Raw genomic sequence first — 17,291 nt, 5'->3', positions numbered from 1 at the left:
TGATCCTCTCAACAAGGCACTCAGCAGATAGAGCTTGCTTACAGATTGCTTTTGGAGTTGTTTGTTCCAGATTATGGTAATTTCTGTCCTGGTTGATGGCAGCAATCGTGTGGCTCCAGTGATTTGAGCCAGTGGATGGCTTTGGAGATGCCCAGCTCCTCCAGGAGCAGCCCCACCCTGGCAAAGGGGTGCTGGGCACTGTTGGGTGAAGAAGGTGTTGAGTGGAGTGCTGGAAGCTCCTGGGAAGTTAATGTGATGAAAGGTTGACAATGGATGTGGGGTTTTCTTTCTGTGCTACACCTCACCTGCAGTACTGACCACACACCTTTCATCTGCGGATTGCTGTCGCATGCAAAAGGAGACTATAAAGATATTCTCTTCTTACAGAGGGGATAAAAACTGGAGCATAGGAGGGAAAGGGAGGAGTGACATTTTCCCAGCACTGCATGAGCCAGTGGGAGTGATTGTGAACAAAGCCCGGGGCTCTTGAAGCACTGAAGCTGTGCTGCTTACGCCAGCCCTGCCTGATAAGAGTGGAACACAATCTTGAGCTCCCATCTCTGCTCCTTGCTGCTGGGGCTGCCAGACCCTCTGCCACCCTTCTGCAGCTTCTTTGCAGCGTGGGCTGAGCATGCTATTGCTGCCTATTGCAGACAGAGTTCCCTGGGCAGTGGGACAGCGATGCAAAACTTGGTGGTGTTATCCTTGGAAAAATGATGAAATCGAGAGTCTACAGCTAGAATGTTTGTGGATCTCTCCTCTGCCCTGGTTGATGCAGCCCAGAACCCTGCTGGCTTTCTTTGCTGCAGCAGCATGCTGATTACTCATACTGAATTCGTCCCCTGGACCTGCAGGTCCCTTTCCACAGAGCTGCTCCAAAACTGGGTAGATCCCAGCCTGTGCTGCCCTCCTGGATTTTGTTTTCCCATGTCCAAGACCTTACATTTGAATCAGAGAATGATGTGGGTTGGAAAGGACCTTGTAAAGATCATCTCATTCCAACCCTCCTGCCATGGAGAGGGACACTTCCCCTAGACCAGGTTCTTCCAAGCCCCATCCAGCCTTGAACTCTTCCAGGGATGGAGCAGCCACAGCTTCTCTTCATAAGGTTCTCATTAGGCCACCCTTCCAGCCTGCTCAGGTCTTCCTGCAGGATTGCTCTCCCTTCTGAAGTGTCTACTTCCCCACTCAGTTTGGCAGCAGCACTTTTGGCCTTGGAGAAATCCAGGTGTGTTTTCCACAGGGTAGAAGGTGCCCATCAGCATCTGCCCCTTCTTAACTGGGGCAGTGATGTAATGGGTCATCTCAGGGCTGGTATGGGTCATCTCAGGGCTGGTATCTCCCAGCTCCTTCCCATTTTACTGTTCATGTCACCAGCAGCTTGTCAGCTCTTCCTTCCCTGGCTCCTGTGACTGCCAGTGCTCTAGAAATGTGCCCTCCCACTGCAGCTTTGTCACACCGTGGTGACACAGAGCTCCTGCCCAAGGGCACGGGGGTGATCAAAGCTGATGGGCAGGCAGTACAAGAAATGGGGTGTTGCTGTTTGCCTTTCTTTTTGTGTCCTTTCTCTTCACCTCTTAGTGCTTCAGAGAAGACTTTCTTGAGACAGCACAGCTTTGTTAAGGAATCACAGAATGGTTGGGGTTGGAAGAGACTTTTAAAGGCCATCTGGTCTAACTCCCTGCAGTGAGCAGGGGCATCTTCAACTAGACCACGTTGTTCAGAACTCCATCCAGCCTGGCCTTCAATCTTCTCTGCCTCTGGCCAAGTTCAAGTGAACTTAAGCAATTACTCTCACTGAAAAACGTGTGGTCTCCTTCAAAGCGGGCACCTAACCCCTGCAGAGGTTTTGGAGCTTTTTGGACACCCTGCTGCTGCCTCTGCCGTGGGTGCAGTGCAATAATCCCAGGCTGCAGTGCCAATTCTGCTGTCACCGTCTGTTTGAGGCAGGCTCCAGGTTACAGCCTGCACAGTCAGCTCCACACTCTCACTCCGGTTCCTGTACACCTCTTGGGTAAACACCATCTGATCCCCCTGCTTTGCAACTGCCTCAGCTGTGTTTGCCACACCGTCTGTTGTCAGTTCTGTCCCATAATCACCTCTGACACCCTCCTGCAGGCTCAGAGGCAGTTTTTCCTCAGATTGTGGTGCTCAAACCTGAAAGGGGGCCATGAGCCAAGCCCTGAGGAGAGCAGTAGTGTTACCTGATGTCTTACAGATGGTCTCTCTTGTTATGCATCCCATTATATTTGGGTTTTTTCATAGCAGAGGGGTGCTGCTGCCACATGCTCAGTGTGTAATCCAGTGTTTCTCTGGTTTCCATCCTATCCTTTCTGCTGCCTCAAGTTGTTTTAAGGCTGATTTGATAACTGGTTTCCTGGAAGCATTTTTAATAGAGGCAAGAGGTGATGAATTGATGGGTTTGAAGATGGATGCTTTGTTGTTTCAAAGCATGGAGGCCACAGCATTGATGTGACCAGCACCATTTACCTGCTTTGAACTCAAGGATGGCCTAAAAAATAGAAAAAAAATGGATTGTAATGGTTGTGATATTCTTTTCTCTTAACTGGTTTTTGGTTCTTGGTTTTCTTGTAATTGGTTGTTTGGGGTTTTTTCCTGTTTGCTTGTGGTTTTTTTTTTTTTTTAGAGGGGACCCATTTTTGTGGATGCTTCCACAAGTGGTTCTCCCACTGAAACCAGACCTGGGCTTTCCAGTCCTTAGAGCAGATAATGTTGGACTAAAACCATCCTGGTTTCACACCTTTCCCGGTGTGAGGGTGGCTGTGGGGCCTGGAGAGGAATGTGGCTGAGCATGGTGGTGTCCCCAAGGGTCTCCTGCCAGGAGCAGAGATGCTCTCAGGCCACATGAGGGCAATGCCAAGGCTGTGGAGGAGAATTTGCAGGCAGAGGAGGAGCGAAGCACCTGTGCTCCCTTTGCCCCAGCGGGCTGGGCATGGGGTGGGGGGGAATGGTGCCCTTGGGAGCAGGAGGACAGATGGCACATTTGTCCCCAAACCCCACCAGGACCTTCAGCAATTGCCTCTAGAGCTCTCTGAGTGTCTTCGGCTTCATGAGGCTGGGCAGAGAGGGGCTGCAGAGACACAAGGTTGGCATCACTAATGGATGTTTTTGAACTGGAGCCATTGGGATTTGGGGCCAGAAGACCCGGGTGGACAAGCAGAGGTGTTGCTGGTGGAGACTGTGCAATCTGCTGGGGTGCTCTGAGCCCCCTTGCAGGGACCCCATGGGGCAGCACCTCTCTGGGCCCTTTGCAGGGCAGAATTTGGCCATCCCTGGTGATGTAACCCCAAGAGAGCAGGAGCAGAGCCCTTCAATGGGAGACAGCACCCGCTCTCTGGGCGATGCCAGTCTGCCCTGCCTGTGACTTGGAGCCTTCCCAAGCTGTTGTCAGTCACCGTGGCTGGCCCTGTTCTCACTCACACAGTATTATCTCTACCCGCTGCTGCAAATTGGCTCTGAGCAATCCTTGATCTGTCAGCATCGCCTACCCACTCTCAGATGTCACCAGCCCCCGCTGCTGCCCTGCTCGGGAACGTGTCTCTCTGAAATGTAATAATTCATTAAGTTGAGATTAACTTTTTTTTCTTCCCCTCCCTCCCCTTTCTGCCACCCCTTCCTCCTTCTAATGGACAAAAGCAATTAAGCTCCATTAGGGATCAAGTGAGTGGGAAGTGGCTCCCTCGGGAGCTGCACGGACCTTGTCCCTGAGTGTGTGTGGCACCAGCCTCCTGCAAATCAGTGCTCCACGAGCAAAAGGGCTGCCTCAGGAAAAGGGGGAAAGCGTTGCTTGGTGAGCACCTTCTCCAATGCCCCTCTGCAGGAAGAGGTGGCTTGAGGCTCAGCTGGTCCTTCTGGGTGGCTTCCACTGTGGGCATACAGTGATGGTTTCTCTTGCCGTGCAGCAAAAGGGGCTGGAGGACAGAGGGATGGGCGAGCAGGAGGCAGCAGAGAGTGGCCAGGTTCCCAGCTGATACAAATCAGGAGGAGCTTCCCAAGTTCTGCCAGTTGCCCACAAGCTGAGAGGTTTGGTGTTGTTCATCCTGGAGTGGAGAAGACTCTGGAGAGACCTTAGAGCCCCTTCCAGGGCCTAAAGAGGCTTCAAGAGAGCTGGAGAGGGACTTTGGATAAGGCCATGTAGTTATAAGACAAGGAGGTATGGCTAGCCACTGACAGAGAGCAGGGTTGGATTAGATATTAGGGACAAATTCTTGCCTGTGAGGGTGGTGGGGCCCTGGCACAGGGTACCCAGAGTAGTTGTGGCTTCCCCATCCTTGGGAGTGATCACAGCCAGGCTGGATGGGACTCTCAGCAGCCTAGGGTAGTGGAAGGTGTCCCTGTCCATGGCAAGGAATGAGGTGGTCTTTAGGCCTCTTCCAGTCCAAATCATTCTAGGATTTGGTATTTATGGGGTCTGGGAAAAGTGCTGCCAAGGCTGCCGTGGAATTATGGCCCATGGGGCTGAGATAGGAGGACCAGAGGACAGGAAACTTCCCCTCCAACTCTGACTCCAAACAGCATTTTCTCATTCCTTGACATCCCAAATTTCCAAACAAAGGGTGGTGAGGGGTGATTGCACAGCCAAAATGCTCCTGCCTTTCTTCCAGCTAGAGCAAGGAGGTGCTTTGGCATGGCATGCCCAAAACTGAGAGTGCATTTCACTCTTGGCTGGGGAGGTCCTTCCTTCTCCCCCATCTCCTCCCACCCTCCTTCCCTTCACTTAGGCAGCTTTTCTCTTCTTTGCCTTTTGTTTCCCTGCCCCGCTTCCCTGCCCCAGGAAGAAAGTCTCATTTCAGTCTGAAAGCCAGTGCTGGAGGGGGAGTCATTTGACACTTAATGCCAGAGCGGCAGGAAACTTCACCTTCCTGGGGTGGAATTAAAAGCTCTTGAATTGTCTGGGGATCTTAAACAAGAGATGCAGGGAACATTCCGGGCTTTCCACACAAACACACTCTCTCACACACACACAGACACACACACGCACATGCAAAAACCCACACAGCATCAGGGTGTAATAGCTCAGCTGGGGTAATGCACTTGAACACTCTCTGCAGCAGACAGACCAGCTCTTTCCGGTCTTTGGAATAGTTTTTATTTTTCTGAGGCCTGAGATTGATGCTGGTCTCTGGGGAGAGAGATGTTCCTCTCACAGAGAGAACAGTGCCATTTGCTCTTTGTAATCACGCTTCCCTCGCAGCGTCCTGGGACCGGGAAGAGGCTGAGGGTGTGGGCTGGAGTTCTGTAGATGCAGGAACCTGGGGATGAGGCAGGGAGCCTCTGTGCTGGTCATCACACCTGGACAGCTCCTGTGAGACCCTGAGATCCAGAGGAGGACAGGCATGTCTCAGGTTCTGGGAAAATACTCCAAGGATAGGCTGGAAAGGAAAAGGATTCAGAGGAGGAGGTGAAGGCAAGGGACAGGACCCTCCCTCCTCCATCCCCTCAGTGCCTCCTCACAGTGCCCAGTTTTTATTCCCTGGAGGGACACACAGAAGCTGAGCTGGCTCTGGAGTTGGGTGGCACTGGGATCATCCTCCCTGAGGAGCAGCAGCTCCCAGCTGGAGCATGCAGGACTGAGCAATCAAGCAGGGCGTTTGCTCACATCCATCCAGTCTGCTTTTCTCCTCCCTGATCATTCTCCCATCCTCTGGCCACACTTTGGCTGGGGATAGCCGTGCACATCCCCAGCAACCACCTCGGTCTCTGCTTCCTGTGCTGTGGTTCCCCAGCCCCCGGGCGTCCTGCTGCCCCTCGGCCCTGCTCTCAGCCCTCCCTTCTGCCCTTCCCCAGGGAGTTTGCCAAAGAGAGAGAGCGCGTGGAGAACCGCCGAGCCTTCATGAAGCTGCGGCGCCAGCAGCAGATCGAGCGGGAGCTCAACGGCTACCGGGCGTGGATAGACAAAGCGGGTAAAGAACGGTGCCCAGGGGACATCTGGGGGGACAACGGGCACCACAGACTGCTGGGTGTGTGGGGTTCTGGGGATGGAAAGGAATCTCTGAACCCTGAAGTGTCCAAGGTGCTCACGTGGTGATGCTGAGTGCATGGGTGAGCTTGGTGGGATGGTCCCACCAGGCTGCAAGCAAGGATATCACCAAGCTCCAGTGAGTCCTCATGTTCGGTGGCATGGAATTGTCACATTCTGTGCACGAAGCACGTTGCATCTCCAGGGAGGCTGTGAGCAACACGGCCGTCAGCTGTGCTATGCCATGGTTTTCTCTCTCCTGGCATTTGCTGGAGTCCCCTGCAGTGGTGGGCAGTGGGTTTTCCACTTAAATCTCCTCCTGGAGCCATCTGGACGGGATGAACTTACTGGTTCCTACCTTGGGACTCCTGGACCTGGGCTGGGAGTGCTGGAGGTTCCAGGCTCCCTCCTGATACCAGGCATGGCAGTCAGTGGGTGCTGGTTCCCAAACTGCCACAGCCCATGTCCTTGCTTGCTCCTCCTAGGAATGAGGCCAGTGCATTCAGCTCTGGGAAGGGAAGATTTACTCTTTCATCCAGCGTTCAGACTTGTAAAAGATGGGTGTCTTCAAATGAGTCCTGGGCACCAGACCTCAGTTTTAGCCCTGGGCTGGATTGTTTGAGCCCCAGACCCGCTCACAATATTCATCTTCCTTCATGAGCTTAATGACAGTGGAGGGAGGAGGGCTGATCAAAAGTAATTCTTCTTTCTTGTGATGTTTGGTAGCAGCCACTTGCCACCCTCCAGAATTTGCTTTTGGGCCCTTAAGCAATACTTGGTAAAAGTTTGCAGAGCCAGCCTCTGGGCTGGGGGAGGTTCTTAAGTACCAGGCAGTGATACATGACAGTGCCTTGTCTCCTGATGCTGAACTGTGTTTTGCGTAGAGGAAGTCATGCTGGCCGAAGAGAACAAAAATTCGGGGACCTCAGCCTTAGACGGTAAGACCAGCAATGCCCTTAAAATCTGCCTGCCCTTCCTTCTGCCTGCCTAGAGCTGGAGGCTCAGACCTTCCAGCTGTGATGGGGAGGCCCCAGTGGGGTCTGCAGCCCAAGAGAGGGGTGCGGGGAGGTGGATTGGCACCATAACTCCTGAGAGAGCGTGGGGGCTGGGAGGTGTCTGATCCCACACAAGGGATAGCTGTGGACTAGGATCACTTGGGTCTCTTTGTCCTGTTACCAGGCCTGGGTACTGATCACCAGGTCCTGATCCAATGGGCTGGCTACTGGCAGAGTTGGGCCACTGAGACTCCAACACTTGTTCCTCTTGCCTTCCCAGTGCTCAGGCGAGCCACCATCAAGCGGAACCGCACGGATGCCATGTCGGGTGACGAGCACTGTGTCGACATCGCCTCCGTGGGCGAGCGGAGGCTGGCGCAGAGGAGACGTCTTAATCCAACCTTGGGTCAGTGCAGTCTGCAGTTTGCTTACCCCAAACCTCTGTTAGCTGATTGGGTTCCCAGAGTCCCACCCATCACACAGAGAGTGTCACAAACCAGACATCTCTGCTAGTTTAGCAGCAAACCTCCTGCTGCCACGTAAAAATTCTCTGGATGAGTTGTGCTCATAAGAACAATCTGTCCTGTCTCAGATTGCAGGGGAGGCTGGAGCATCCAACTCCTTGTTCTCCTTTTTTTTCCTTTAGGTAACCCCTCAAGTCAATCTGGCCTCAAAGGTGCCAGGGTGGACGGTGCCTCCTACTTGCGGCACAAGGAGCGGCTCCTTCGCATCTCTGTCCGCCACATGGTCAAATCCCAGGTCTTCTACTGGATCGTCCTGAGCCTGGTGGCTCTCAACACTGCCTGCGTGGCCATCGTCCATCACAACCAGCCAGCCTGGCTCACCCACTTCCTCTGTGAGTTTGGTGTAGGTGGGAGAGTGTTGCAGCACACCCTCGCTGCTTGTCCCGAGGCACACAGGGATGAGTCCCACCACAGTCTTGCTGGTGTGGAGCTGGGTGGGGAATAACCTCAGCTCCATCCATTGTTGATAACAAATGACCATGCAGAGATGTTTAATTCAGCTTTGCCCTTGGCCCTGTGGCCACTGAGGGATGTCTCAGCCTTGTGAGCAAACATGGAGGAGTTGTGCTGGCTCTGTGTCCTTCAGGTCTGATGTGTTTGTCATTAAAGAGAAACACTGCCAGTCTCAGTGGAGTTTATCCCAAAACTGTGAACAGTGGTGATGGAAAGCTTTCTGGAGAACCACTTTTGAATGTGCATAAGCCATTGCCAGAAAGGTGGCCATGTGCAGGGATGGGACATCCTGGTTAAAATCCTTGTGCAGAGCATGGTGAGGGAATCCCAGCCTTGGAGGTTCCCAGTTATGGAGCCTCCCTGAGCCCAGCATGGGCCAGGGCACAAGGTCAGGTCTCAGAAGCACTGCAGTGTGGGCTACTGCAGAGCAGCGTGGTCAGCCCCACATGTCACTCCTGAGCTGCTGCAGTGGGGACAGTGCTGCTTTCTCAGATGTGTCATTCTTCCTCACCTTGAAAATGTGTCACATGTCAAGCCCCAGCTCTACCCAAATCTGCAGCAGTAGGCTCAGGCCTGCCGGGCTCCCAGCACGCTGCAGTGTGGTGCGGCAGCTGGTCGTGGTGAGAAACATCTTCTGGGAAAGGTGAAGAGTCAGGCTCTTGCCTGCTAAATGTTCATGAAATAGCTGGAAAGGCTTTTCACTGGCTCTTGGCTGTTCGGCTCTGTTTCCCTGGCCAAATTCCAGCCATGCAATGATTTTAATCCAGGTTGATAATATTCCCCTACAGTGCTGTGTGGTTGATGCCTTTGTAGGCTCCTCAGCCGCTGTAGTTTAATGACAAAGAGCTGCTCTGCTCCATGCTGGCCGTGTCTGGTCCTCTCAGTCCCCTGGGACACTGGTGCATCTTCCCTGAATGATTAACTCGTGGGCCTGATGCTCTTTTACATACAGTTTAGCTCCTCACAGATCAAATTCCCTCATCCCAAACCCTGAAAGTTTGGGGATGCAGCGTGGTCCTTGACTTGTCCCATCTCTGTGGCCTGCCAGATGCTCAACTGGTGGGTGCATGCACCATGCTCCACACAGCTCAGTGCCTCAAGCACGCTTGGGTTTTGTCTTCCAGACTATGCAGAGTTCCTGTTTCTTGGGCTCTTCCTTCTGGAGATGTCCTTGAAGATGTACGGGATGGGCCCACGCCTTTACTTCCATTCTTCCTTCAACTGCTTCGACTGTGGGGTGAGCAGCCCCAGGGATGCTGTGGGTGTGGGGGGAGATGTTTGGCAGGGGTCTGCAATGCAAGGCACCAAGGGGGAGATAAGGGTGGCCCTCACAGTGGGCAGGGAGCACTTTCTGCCGGGACAGCCTGAGGCACCAGGTCCTGGACTGGGTAGTGGGTGCCTCACCTTCGGGGCTGTTAAGATTCCCTGCAGCAGCCCATGCTGAACCTGTCTTTGACTTATGGCTGTGTCTGCTTCTCAGGTCACAGTGGGAAGCATCTTTGAAGTGGTTTGGGCTATATTCAGGCCTGGAACCTCTTTTGGGATCAGTGTCCTACGAGCTCTTCGTCTCCTGCGGATATTTAAAATAACCAAGTGCGTACCCACCATCAGCGCCTGTCTCAGACTGTGGCTGCAGCCCAGATCCAGTCACTGCTGCTCTCCAGCATCTCTGGCATTGTTCCAGCAATATCTCTGTTTTCTAGGTACTGGGCATCCCTGAGGAATTTGGTGGTCTCGCTGATGAGCTCCATGAAATCTATTATCAGTCTGCTCTTCCTCCTCTTCCTCTTCATTGTAGTCTTTGCCCTGCTGGGAATGCAGCTGTTTGGAGGCAGGTATGTCATTTCAAGGCTGAGGAACAGGAGTTTCTTGGCATTAAAGCCAAGTGGTGATACCCTCTTCAGGTGCCCAGCAAGACTGTACCTTCCCCCTCAGTCTCTTCCCACACCAAAATCCCTGCTTGAGGGCAGCCTTTGAGCTGTGTTGGTCCTTCAGGCCAGGAGACCTTCTGGTTTCTGGCACGAAATGCTCAAGAGACCTCTTCTAGAGTGGGGAAAGGCCCTCCTAAACACAAGGGAACTGATAGCACAGCAGTCAGGGGTTTGGTGACTTTGGTATTTCACCTCCCTTGTTCCCTTTCCAGGTTTAACTTCATGGATGGGACTCCCTCGGCCAACTTTGACACCTTCCCTGCAGCCATCATGACGGTGTTTCAGGTAGGAGCTGGGCTGCCAGGAGACTCAAGCAAAGGGACTTGGCACCAGCTGCTTTCTCCCCTGTGGCAGGGAGGGGCTCTTTACACCAAACAAGTTCCCCTCTATCAGCTGTTGCTTCCTCCCTCTCCTCCACAACAGAGTGGTCAGAAAGAGATGGAAACTCTTCCACCTCTGTTGCAGAAGATGAAGAGTTTCAAAACTCTTCTGAGGAGGCTTTAAGTCCTCATCAGTGAGCAGTGGGATCTCTCTCAGGCGCTGCAGAGCTGGGTGATCCACTGCAGGGGATCTCTGTGCATGCTGCCTGCCCGCTGGGGGCACAGATGTGCAGGTGATGGGCAGGTGCAGGGGACAGAGGTGCTGCCTTGTGTCCCCGCAGATCCTGACGGGCGAGGACTGGAACGAGGTGATGTACAACGGCATCCGCTCCCAGGGAGGTGTGCGCTCAGGGATGTGGTCCTCCATCTACTTCATCGTCCTCACCTTGTTTGGGAACTGTATCCACTGGGCTGCTGCGCTTGCAGTGCTGACAACCCCATCTCCTCACCTTCTCTGGGGGCATCCCCCTCCCCTTCTTCCCCTCCCAGCTGAGGGACACCCACCACACACATCTGGCAGCGCTGGGTGTCCCAAAGGCAGAGAAGGAGCTGTGGGGAGGTCACTGAGGGCTGTTTCTGTGGGATGGGTGAGGAGGTTGTGCCTTTGGCTGGGCTCCTTGGGAGCTGCAGATACACATGTCCTTAACACACGGCTTGTGCATCCTTAGCTGCTCTCAGATACTCTGCTGAATGTTTTCTTGGCCATTGCCGTGGACAACCTGGCCAACGCTCAGGAGCTCACCAAGGTACGTTCCTGCTGCTCCTTTTCCTTCTCCTGTGGAGAAAGTGGGGGCAAAGCCATTTAGGCTTTGATTTAAGGAAAACGCTTAAACCTGCTGGTCCTTCCAGGAACACCCACACTTCAAGTATGGCTTTAACTCTTTCTCCATTTAAACTCCCCAGTCCCGTTTGCCATCAGGCAGGTGGAGATAACCCTCATCCGTTGGATGGGACCTGATGTGGGGACTGTTTTCTGCCCCAGCACTCTGGAGATGTGGAGTGGGAAGCATTTTCCAGTGGTGTCAATATTTATTCCCCATTTGCCCATAGATGTGGGCAGCAGATGTGATTTAAGATGCAATTTAGACTGGTGTTCAGCTGCTTTTATGACCATGCTGGGCAATATCTGGGGAATGCAAAATTGTTGGGGCACGATCTGGATAACGGTGAGTAGGAGAGAGCTGCAAGAGTCGTGTCCACTCTTCGGAGCAGACCAGTGATCCTGGGGGTGACCAGATTTCTGTGGAGCCTGGGCTATTACTCACATCCCTGGGGCTCACTGAGGGGCTGTAAATCTGACCTGAAAGGGGGCACGGTGCTGGTTTGCCTCAGAGAAGTGTGCAGGGGTTCTCCCACGGTGGGAGGGTGCAGATGGCACTTCCAGGGGCTGGGGTGCGAGGGATGGGAGAGCCCCACGGGTATCGGCAGCATCAATTAGGAGAGCGCTGAGTTTTTGAAAAGGCTGAATGCTCGCTAATGACTCCTAATGACATTCTTTGCTCCCGAGACACAACCATACTCATTAAAGCGATCCGGTCTCTGCCGGGGTCATTCATGGATGCCTTACCTCCCACTCGGTTTGGGGGGTGCCTGTCTGGCCCCTGTGGCTGTGAAGAAGGGAGGCTGAGCTGGTCTGTGCTGTCTGGGGTTGTCCCACCATGCTCAGCCCAGCTCTTGCCTGGAGTGGGCTGGGTTCACTTATTTAAGCAGCACTGATGCCTTGAGGAAGATCTGGTGTAGTGGGGAACCTGCATCCCCACAGCACAAGGGAAATGAAGTGTCTCTGGAAGTGATGCCTTAAAATTTTATATTTTTCAAATCCTGTACTGCATTACTGCACAACTCTAAATCCCATATAAAGTGTTAGCAACTGTCTTCACAGTCTGGTCACACAAAACAATCCCTCCGGGCCTGAAACTCAAGGACGCCTTACTGCCTCAGGCCCTGAAAAGTATCAACAAAAAGTGAAATGAGGAGGAGTAAACTGGGGGAATATGACTTCATTACCTGAAGGTGAAATTGGAGGATTAAATCTTGAAATGTAAATGGACCAAACTTATAATTGTCTGAAAAACTTGCGAGCATTGTCCATACTGGGAGGCTTTGACTGCCCAAAGTGTGCCTATTGAAGGTGGATATCTATTATCCCTTAGAAAAAATGAATGTTTATTCTCTTCACCTTGTCTAGCCTCTGTTCTAGGTAGCCACTTCAAGGCATCAGAAGTTTGGGTCCCCCTCAGTCCCTCAGTGTGCAGGGCTGCCCTGCACATCCCTCGCTGCTCCCGATGGCTGAGCTTTCCCTCAGAGCCCTGGCACACCCCTGAGCAATGCCCTGTTTCCTTTGCAGGACGAGCAGGAGGAAGAGGAGGCCTTTAACCAGAAGCATGCCCTTCAGAAAGCCAAAGAAGTCAGCCCCATGTCTGCCCCAAACATGCCTGCTATCGAGTGAGTGACTCCCCAGCACCACCCTGGTGACCCTCCTGAGCCCAGCCAGGCTTGGAAGGGCACAGAGCTGCAGCAGAGCCTGGCCTGGCTGGCTGGGGGGGCTGCCAACAAGAAAAAAGGGGTCCCCACATGAGGTGACCCCCTCTCTGGGCATCTTCCTGAAGGTGGATGGAGGTCGAGGAGTGTGCTCCCCATGAGCAGCAGTGTTTTTAGGGAGGTGGCAGCATGGGGAACAGCCCTCCAGGGAGCTCCTGAAATTGCCAACCTCTGCACCAAGCTGCAGCCTCAGTGCTTGGGCATGGCAAAAATATGCTAAAAGAGGCTTTCTGCCCCAAATATAGAGCTCAAGCACTCAGGGCTGATGGTAGGAGGCTGGGGAGGAGGAAAGGATCTCAAGTTATTCTTGAGGAGGGGTGATATTTGTTCCTGGGGAATGTTTCTTCATGGCAAAGCTGCAGGAGAGCAGCCAGGGCTGGGGGAGAAGGGAGCAGTGGTGTCACAAATCTCCCTCAGGCTCCTTCCTTGGGAGCGAATGCAGTTAAGGAAAGATGGAGCGGGTTTGTGAAACCATGTTTGATTGTTCAAAAATTTGATTTGGGTGAGAAAAAAAAAGCCCCAAACCACATAAACCTCCAGCATGGTGTTAAGAAGCCTTGTCTCTGCATTTCAGCAGGAGAAATTTCAGTTTTTCTCTTCCTAGCTGCCTTTTTTCTCTTTATTTTGCGGTGTCATATGGTCTAAATCACATAAAACTTTCAAAGTCAACATTGGAACGAGGCGTTTTGATTTGTTTCCCAAAACAGTACATTTCAGTACAGCTGAAGGGATTATTTTATTTTTTTCCCCTCTTCTTTTTTTTTTTTTTTTTTTTTTTTTATAGAATCCCTTCCCAGGGAATTTTAGGTTTTGTTATGCTTTGAAACCCAGCCAAGCTTGTACACGGCAGAATCTCTTGCAGATTTGCTGAGAGAAACTGCTGTCTTCAGGCGAGTGCTGATCTGGGGGGGTCAGAGGCAGCCTTGGGAACAGTCCCCTCCCTGGTTTGGCAGTGGGGGGATGCTGTGGTCCCAAATCCTGCATGGTTTTAGGGGCAGCAGGAACAGGGTGTGCTTGTAAGGCCTGCCTGATCCCGCAGCAGCCACAGATTTTACCCTGGATTTGGGCTGTTGGGTTATTCATAATAAATCTGTCTGCCCAAGTACAAGGGGGTTTTAGGGGCGAGGTGGTGGAGTCTGTATGTTGGCTCTGTTTCTGGATACCAGTGGGAATGTGTTGGAAAAAGTGAGGGAATAGAGAGCTTAAGGCTGCGGGAGAGGCTGAGGAACGGACAGATAGGAGAGAGGAAGAGGGGGAGATGGAATATATTAGGGCAGTAAAGGATTTGCCCACACTGCACATCCCTGATAGAGCTCTCTAGTCATTGCCAGATCGAGCTGGTTGGGAAAACAGAGCTTTTCAACCTTTCCTTGTTGTTCTGCTGGCACTGAAAGGGGAGGTATTGATATTCATGGGGCTTTTTTCCAGCTCCTCCCACTCACCAGGATGGACTGGGGTCAGGCCCAGGCAGTAGATGCCACGGGTTAGGCTTGCTGATATGGTCAGCCTCAGGTCTGGCGTGCTTTTGTTGGTGCTGAGCTTGTGAGGAGACTGTGGGGACGACACAGTGGTGGCCAGGGCAGAGCAGAGCTGGCACAGAAGGGAGCTCAGAGCCGGGCTCTGCCTTTGGACGCAGGTGGGTACCTGGCACCTGCAGGTTGGCATGGGTGTTCCTGCCAGCAGTGGGGATGCACGGGTGTTCCCACGTGGCCAGGGATGGCGTGGGTGCCCGTGGGAGTGCTGTGTTTGTACACCTGGGTGCAGATGGCTCGGGGCTGCCAGCCGGGCGCGTGCGGGCGCTGGCGCGCGTTGAGCGATGCACCGGCATGCATTGGTGCCGGACGTGCTGCGTGGCTGCGTCTGGAGGCTCGGCAGCTCCTTGTGGGAATGCTGGGGGTGCTGGCAGCTCCAGCCCTGCCTTGAGCGTGGCACTGGGCCCTTCCCGTGCACCGGGATCCATGGAGACCATGAGCACCAGCATGAGTGGAGCAGCTCTCCTCTGAGCTGGGGCTGGGGGGATTGAGGTTGTTAAGCCTGGAGACCTTGGAGCACCTTGAGAGAGCTGAAGAGGGACTTCTGAATTCTGTTTTTTTGACAAGTGATAGGACAAGGGGGAATGTCTTCAAGCTGTTGGAAAGTGGTTATGACAGCATGCCTGCCAGAGCTCAAGAAGCATTTGGACAGTGCTGTCAGGCACAAGGTGGGATTCTTGGGGTTGTCCTGTGAAGGGCTGGGAGCTGGATTCAGTGATCCTTGTGGGTCCCTTCAGACTCAGGATGTTCTGTGTTTCTATGATTGCACATTCTCAGAGCAGCGTTCTCGAAGCTGTGTGTTTCCGAATTTTTTCTATGTAGAGGCAAAGGTTAAAGCCTGGAATCTCACCCTGCCAGCCCTGTTAACTTGCTCTGTGTGGGGGCTGCTCAGGTGACAGCAGCTCTGCGGCATCTCAACCTGGCCTCGTGCCTTGTGTTTGCTGGGGAAGTTCACCTTCCCTTCTGTGCTCCCAAGGCAGCGTGAGCTCATGGTGGTGGCTCTGAGCAGCTCAGGGCTGGCCTGATGCATTGCTTCCTCTTTCCAATTGCCACGTGTTTCTTGGGAGAAGTGGATTTGGAGCAGTTTGAGCCAGCGGTTAAGTATCCAAGGATATCTTGGAGGTTCTGAAGGACCGGAGCCTGCACTGCTCTCCCCGTGCACGACGTGGGGAAAGCTCCCAGGGAACGGAGTGCCAGCGCGAGTGTGGGCAGCCCTTGACCGGCGTGCCCGTGGGGGCTCACCGTGGATGCAGAGGGCCAGGATGAGCCCTGCCCAGGGAGGGGGGACAGCTCTGTGCGCTGCCCACACGAGTGGAAGGAGGGGATTGAACCCGTTTGTTTTTCCTCCGCAGAAGAGACAGGCGGAGGAGACACCACATGTCGATGTGGGAGCCACGCAGCAGCCACCTGTATGTGGGCGGCGGGGGCGCGTGTCCGTCTGTGGCTCCTGTGCTGTCTGTGCGTCCGTCCGCGGGGCCGGGGCACACCCCGCTCCCCTCCGGCCTGGCCGGCAGGACGGGAGTGGAAATTCATTTTGTGTGTGTGTGTGTGTGTGTGTGTGCCGTACCCGTGTGCCCCGTGCTCCCCTGGCTGTACGCGGATCTCCCGTGCGCGGTGCCGCGGTGCCGGTGCCCGTCGCTCGCTGCCCGTGGGTGTGCGCGGTGCCCGTGCCCGTGTGTGCTCCTGGGTGTTTCCCTGTGCCGTGGGGGTGTCGGGAAGGGCACGTCTTGTCTTCTCCAGGGTGTTGCTTTACGACGCTGCAAAGGTTTCGTGGCGTAGCCCAGAAGCAGCACCTTGCCCTCAGACAGTCAAAATTGCTGCTCCTCGAGCCTCAGGGCAGGTTTTCTACCCGGGATGTGTGGGAGACAGGCGAGAAGAGGTCCCTGGATGCAGCAAGAGGGCTTGGCCCATATTTCAGGTGTCCCCAGGCAGTCACATAAGAGGAAGGTGGTCTCTGCCTGTCTGGGATAGGGCAAGGCAGGATGCTGGCTGCTCCCAGAAACTGGACGTACTGCTTGAAAGCTTCAGGGCAGCAGCGAGGCTGCTGGGGCTGGTCATCCATCAGCCTGATGCTTTCTGAAGGGGCACAAGCACACTCCCAGCCCCGTTTCCAGTCCCCGCCAGCAGCAGAGGGACACCGAGGAAGCCTTAGCACAGCCTGTAACCCTGGCGCTGGCACTTCCCTCTGTCTGGGATTCCCAGATGAAACCCAGGGTGGGTGCTTCCCCGGGGGGACGGCGTGGGCAGCCGGGATGGTGACCCCTCGCCGTGCCCCGTTGCAGGCGGGAGCGTCGCCGGCGGCACCACATGTCGGTGTGGGAGCAGCGCACGAGCCAGCTGCGCCGGCACATGCAGATGTCCAGCCAGGAGGGCATCAACAAGGACGAGCCGCCCCTCATCAATCCCCACGCCAGCATCTTCCGCAGGAAGAGACCCGGGGAGGGTGTCACGCTGGAGAAATGCGCGGAGGAGCAGGCCAAGGCCGAGCGCGAGGGACCCGAGCAGCCGGTCCCAGGGGCCAACCCCGGCGGTGGGGAGGACAGGACATCGCCACGGGCCAAGCGAGACATGTGGCAGCAGAAGTCTTGCCATGGGAACTGTGAGCCAGGAGAACAGGACGGGGCAGGAGGCAGCATCGAGGACAGGGCGAGGATGAGGCAGAGCCAGCGGCGCAGCCGGCACCGCAGAGCCCGCATGGAGGGGAAGGACACAGCTGGCATCTTGGGGAGCCGCTCGGCCAGCCAGGAGATGGGGCTGGAGGAGGCCAGCACCGCCGAGGGGGCACAGGATGGGGACCGGACTGCAGCAGAGGCACTGATTCCGGGGGAGCCAGAGGCGAGCGGGGATTCCATCAGGTTGGTGCCTGCAGAGGGCATCTGGCCGTCCCACAGCTCCTCGTATTCTCTTCTTCTCCCGTCCCCGTATCTTCTCACACCTCCTTTTCTCCCCTGTCCC

At 54.5% G+C, this 17,291-nt stretch overlaps 1 protein-coding gene across 10 annotated transcripts in view; it reads left to right on the top strand.

Moving 5' to 3' along the window:
• The window catches only part of CACNA1E (calcium voltage-gated channel subunit alpha1 E), a 142,880-nt gene that overhangs the window by 88,488 nt on the left and 37,101 nt on the right, over positions 1 to 17,291 (top strand). For 7 of the 10 annotated variants that reach the window (XR_002466839.3, XM_021545916.3, XM_021545922.3 and 4 more), the window contains 13 exons: positions 5,809 to 5,924; positions 6,865 to 6,918; positions 7,256 to 7,381; positions 7,622 to 7,831; positions 9,077 to 9,189; positions 9,433 to 9,545; positions 9,656 to 9,787; positions 10,096 to 10,168; positions 10,545 to 10,662; positions 10,942 to 11,009; positions 12,611 to 12,708; positions 15,689 to 15,745; positions 16,619 to 17,191. Coding sequence is in view for 9 of the 10 variants with exons in the window: in XM_021545916.3 (XP_021401591.1) it covers positions 5,809 to 5,924; positions 6,865 to 6,918; positions 7,256 to 7,381; positions 7,622 to 7,831; positions 9,077 to 9,189; positions 9,433 to 9,545; positions 9,656 to 9,787; positions 10,096 to 10,168; positions 10,545 to 10,662; positions 10,942 to 11,009; positions 12,611 to 12,708; positions 15,689 to 15,745; positions 16,619 to 17,191 (1,851 nt within the window). In the remaining variant the exon portion in view is untranslated. The remainder of the gene's footprint in view (positions 1 to 5,808; positions 5,925 to 6,864; positions 6,919 to 7,255; positions 7,382 to 7,621; positions 7,832 to 9,076; positions 9,190 to 9,432; positions 9,546 to 9,655; positions 9,788 to 10,095; positions 10,169 to 10,544; positions 10,663 to 10,941; positions 11,010 to 12,610; positions 12,709 to 15,688; positions 15,746 to 16,618; positions 17,192 to 17,291) is intronic. The other 3 variants (XM_077785285.1, XM_077785283.1, XM_077785284.1) reach the window with 1 other exon arrangement.

The sequence above is a fragment of the Lonchura striata genome, chromosome 9, assembly GCF_046129695.1.
Source record: "Lonchura striata isolate bLonStr1 chromosome 9, bLonStr1.mat, whole genome shotgun sequence".
NCBI classification, from domain to species: domain Eukaryota; kingdom Metazoa; phylum Chordata; class Aves; order Passeriformes; family Estrildidae; genus Lonchura; species Lonchura striata.
Note: the sequence above shows the minus strand (reverse complement) of the source record. Positions and strands in the feature narration are given on the sequence as shown.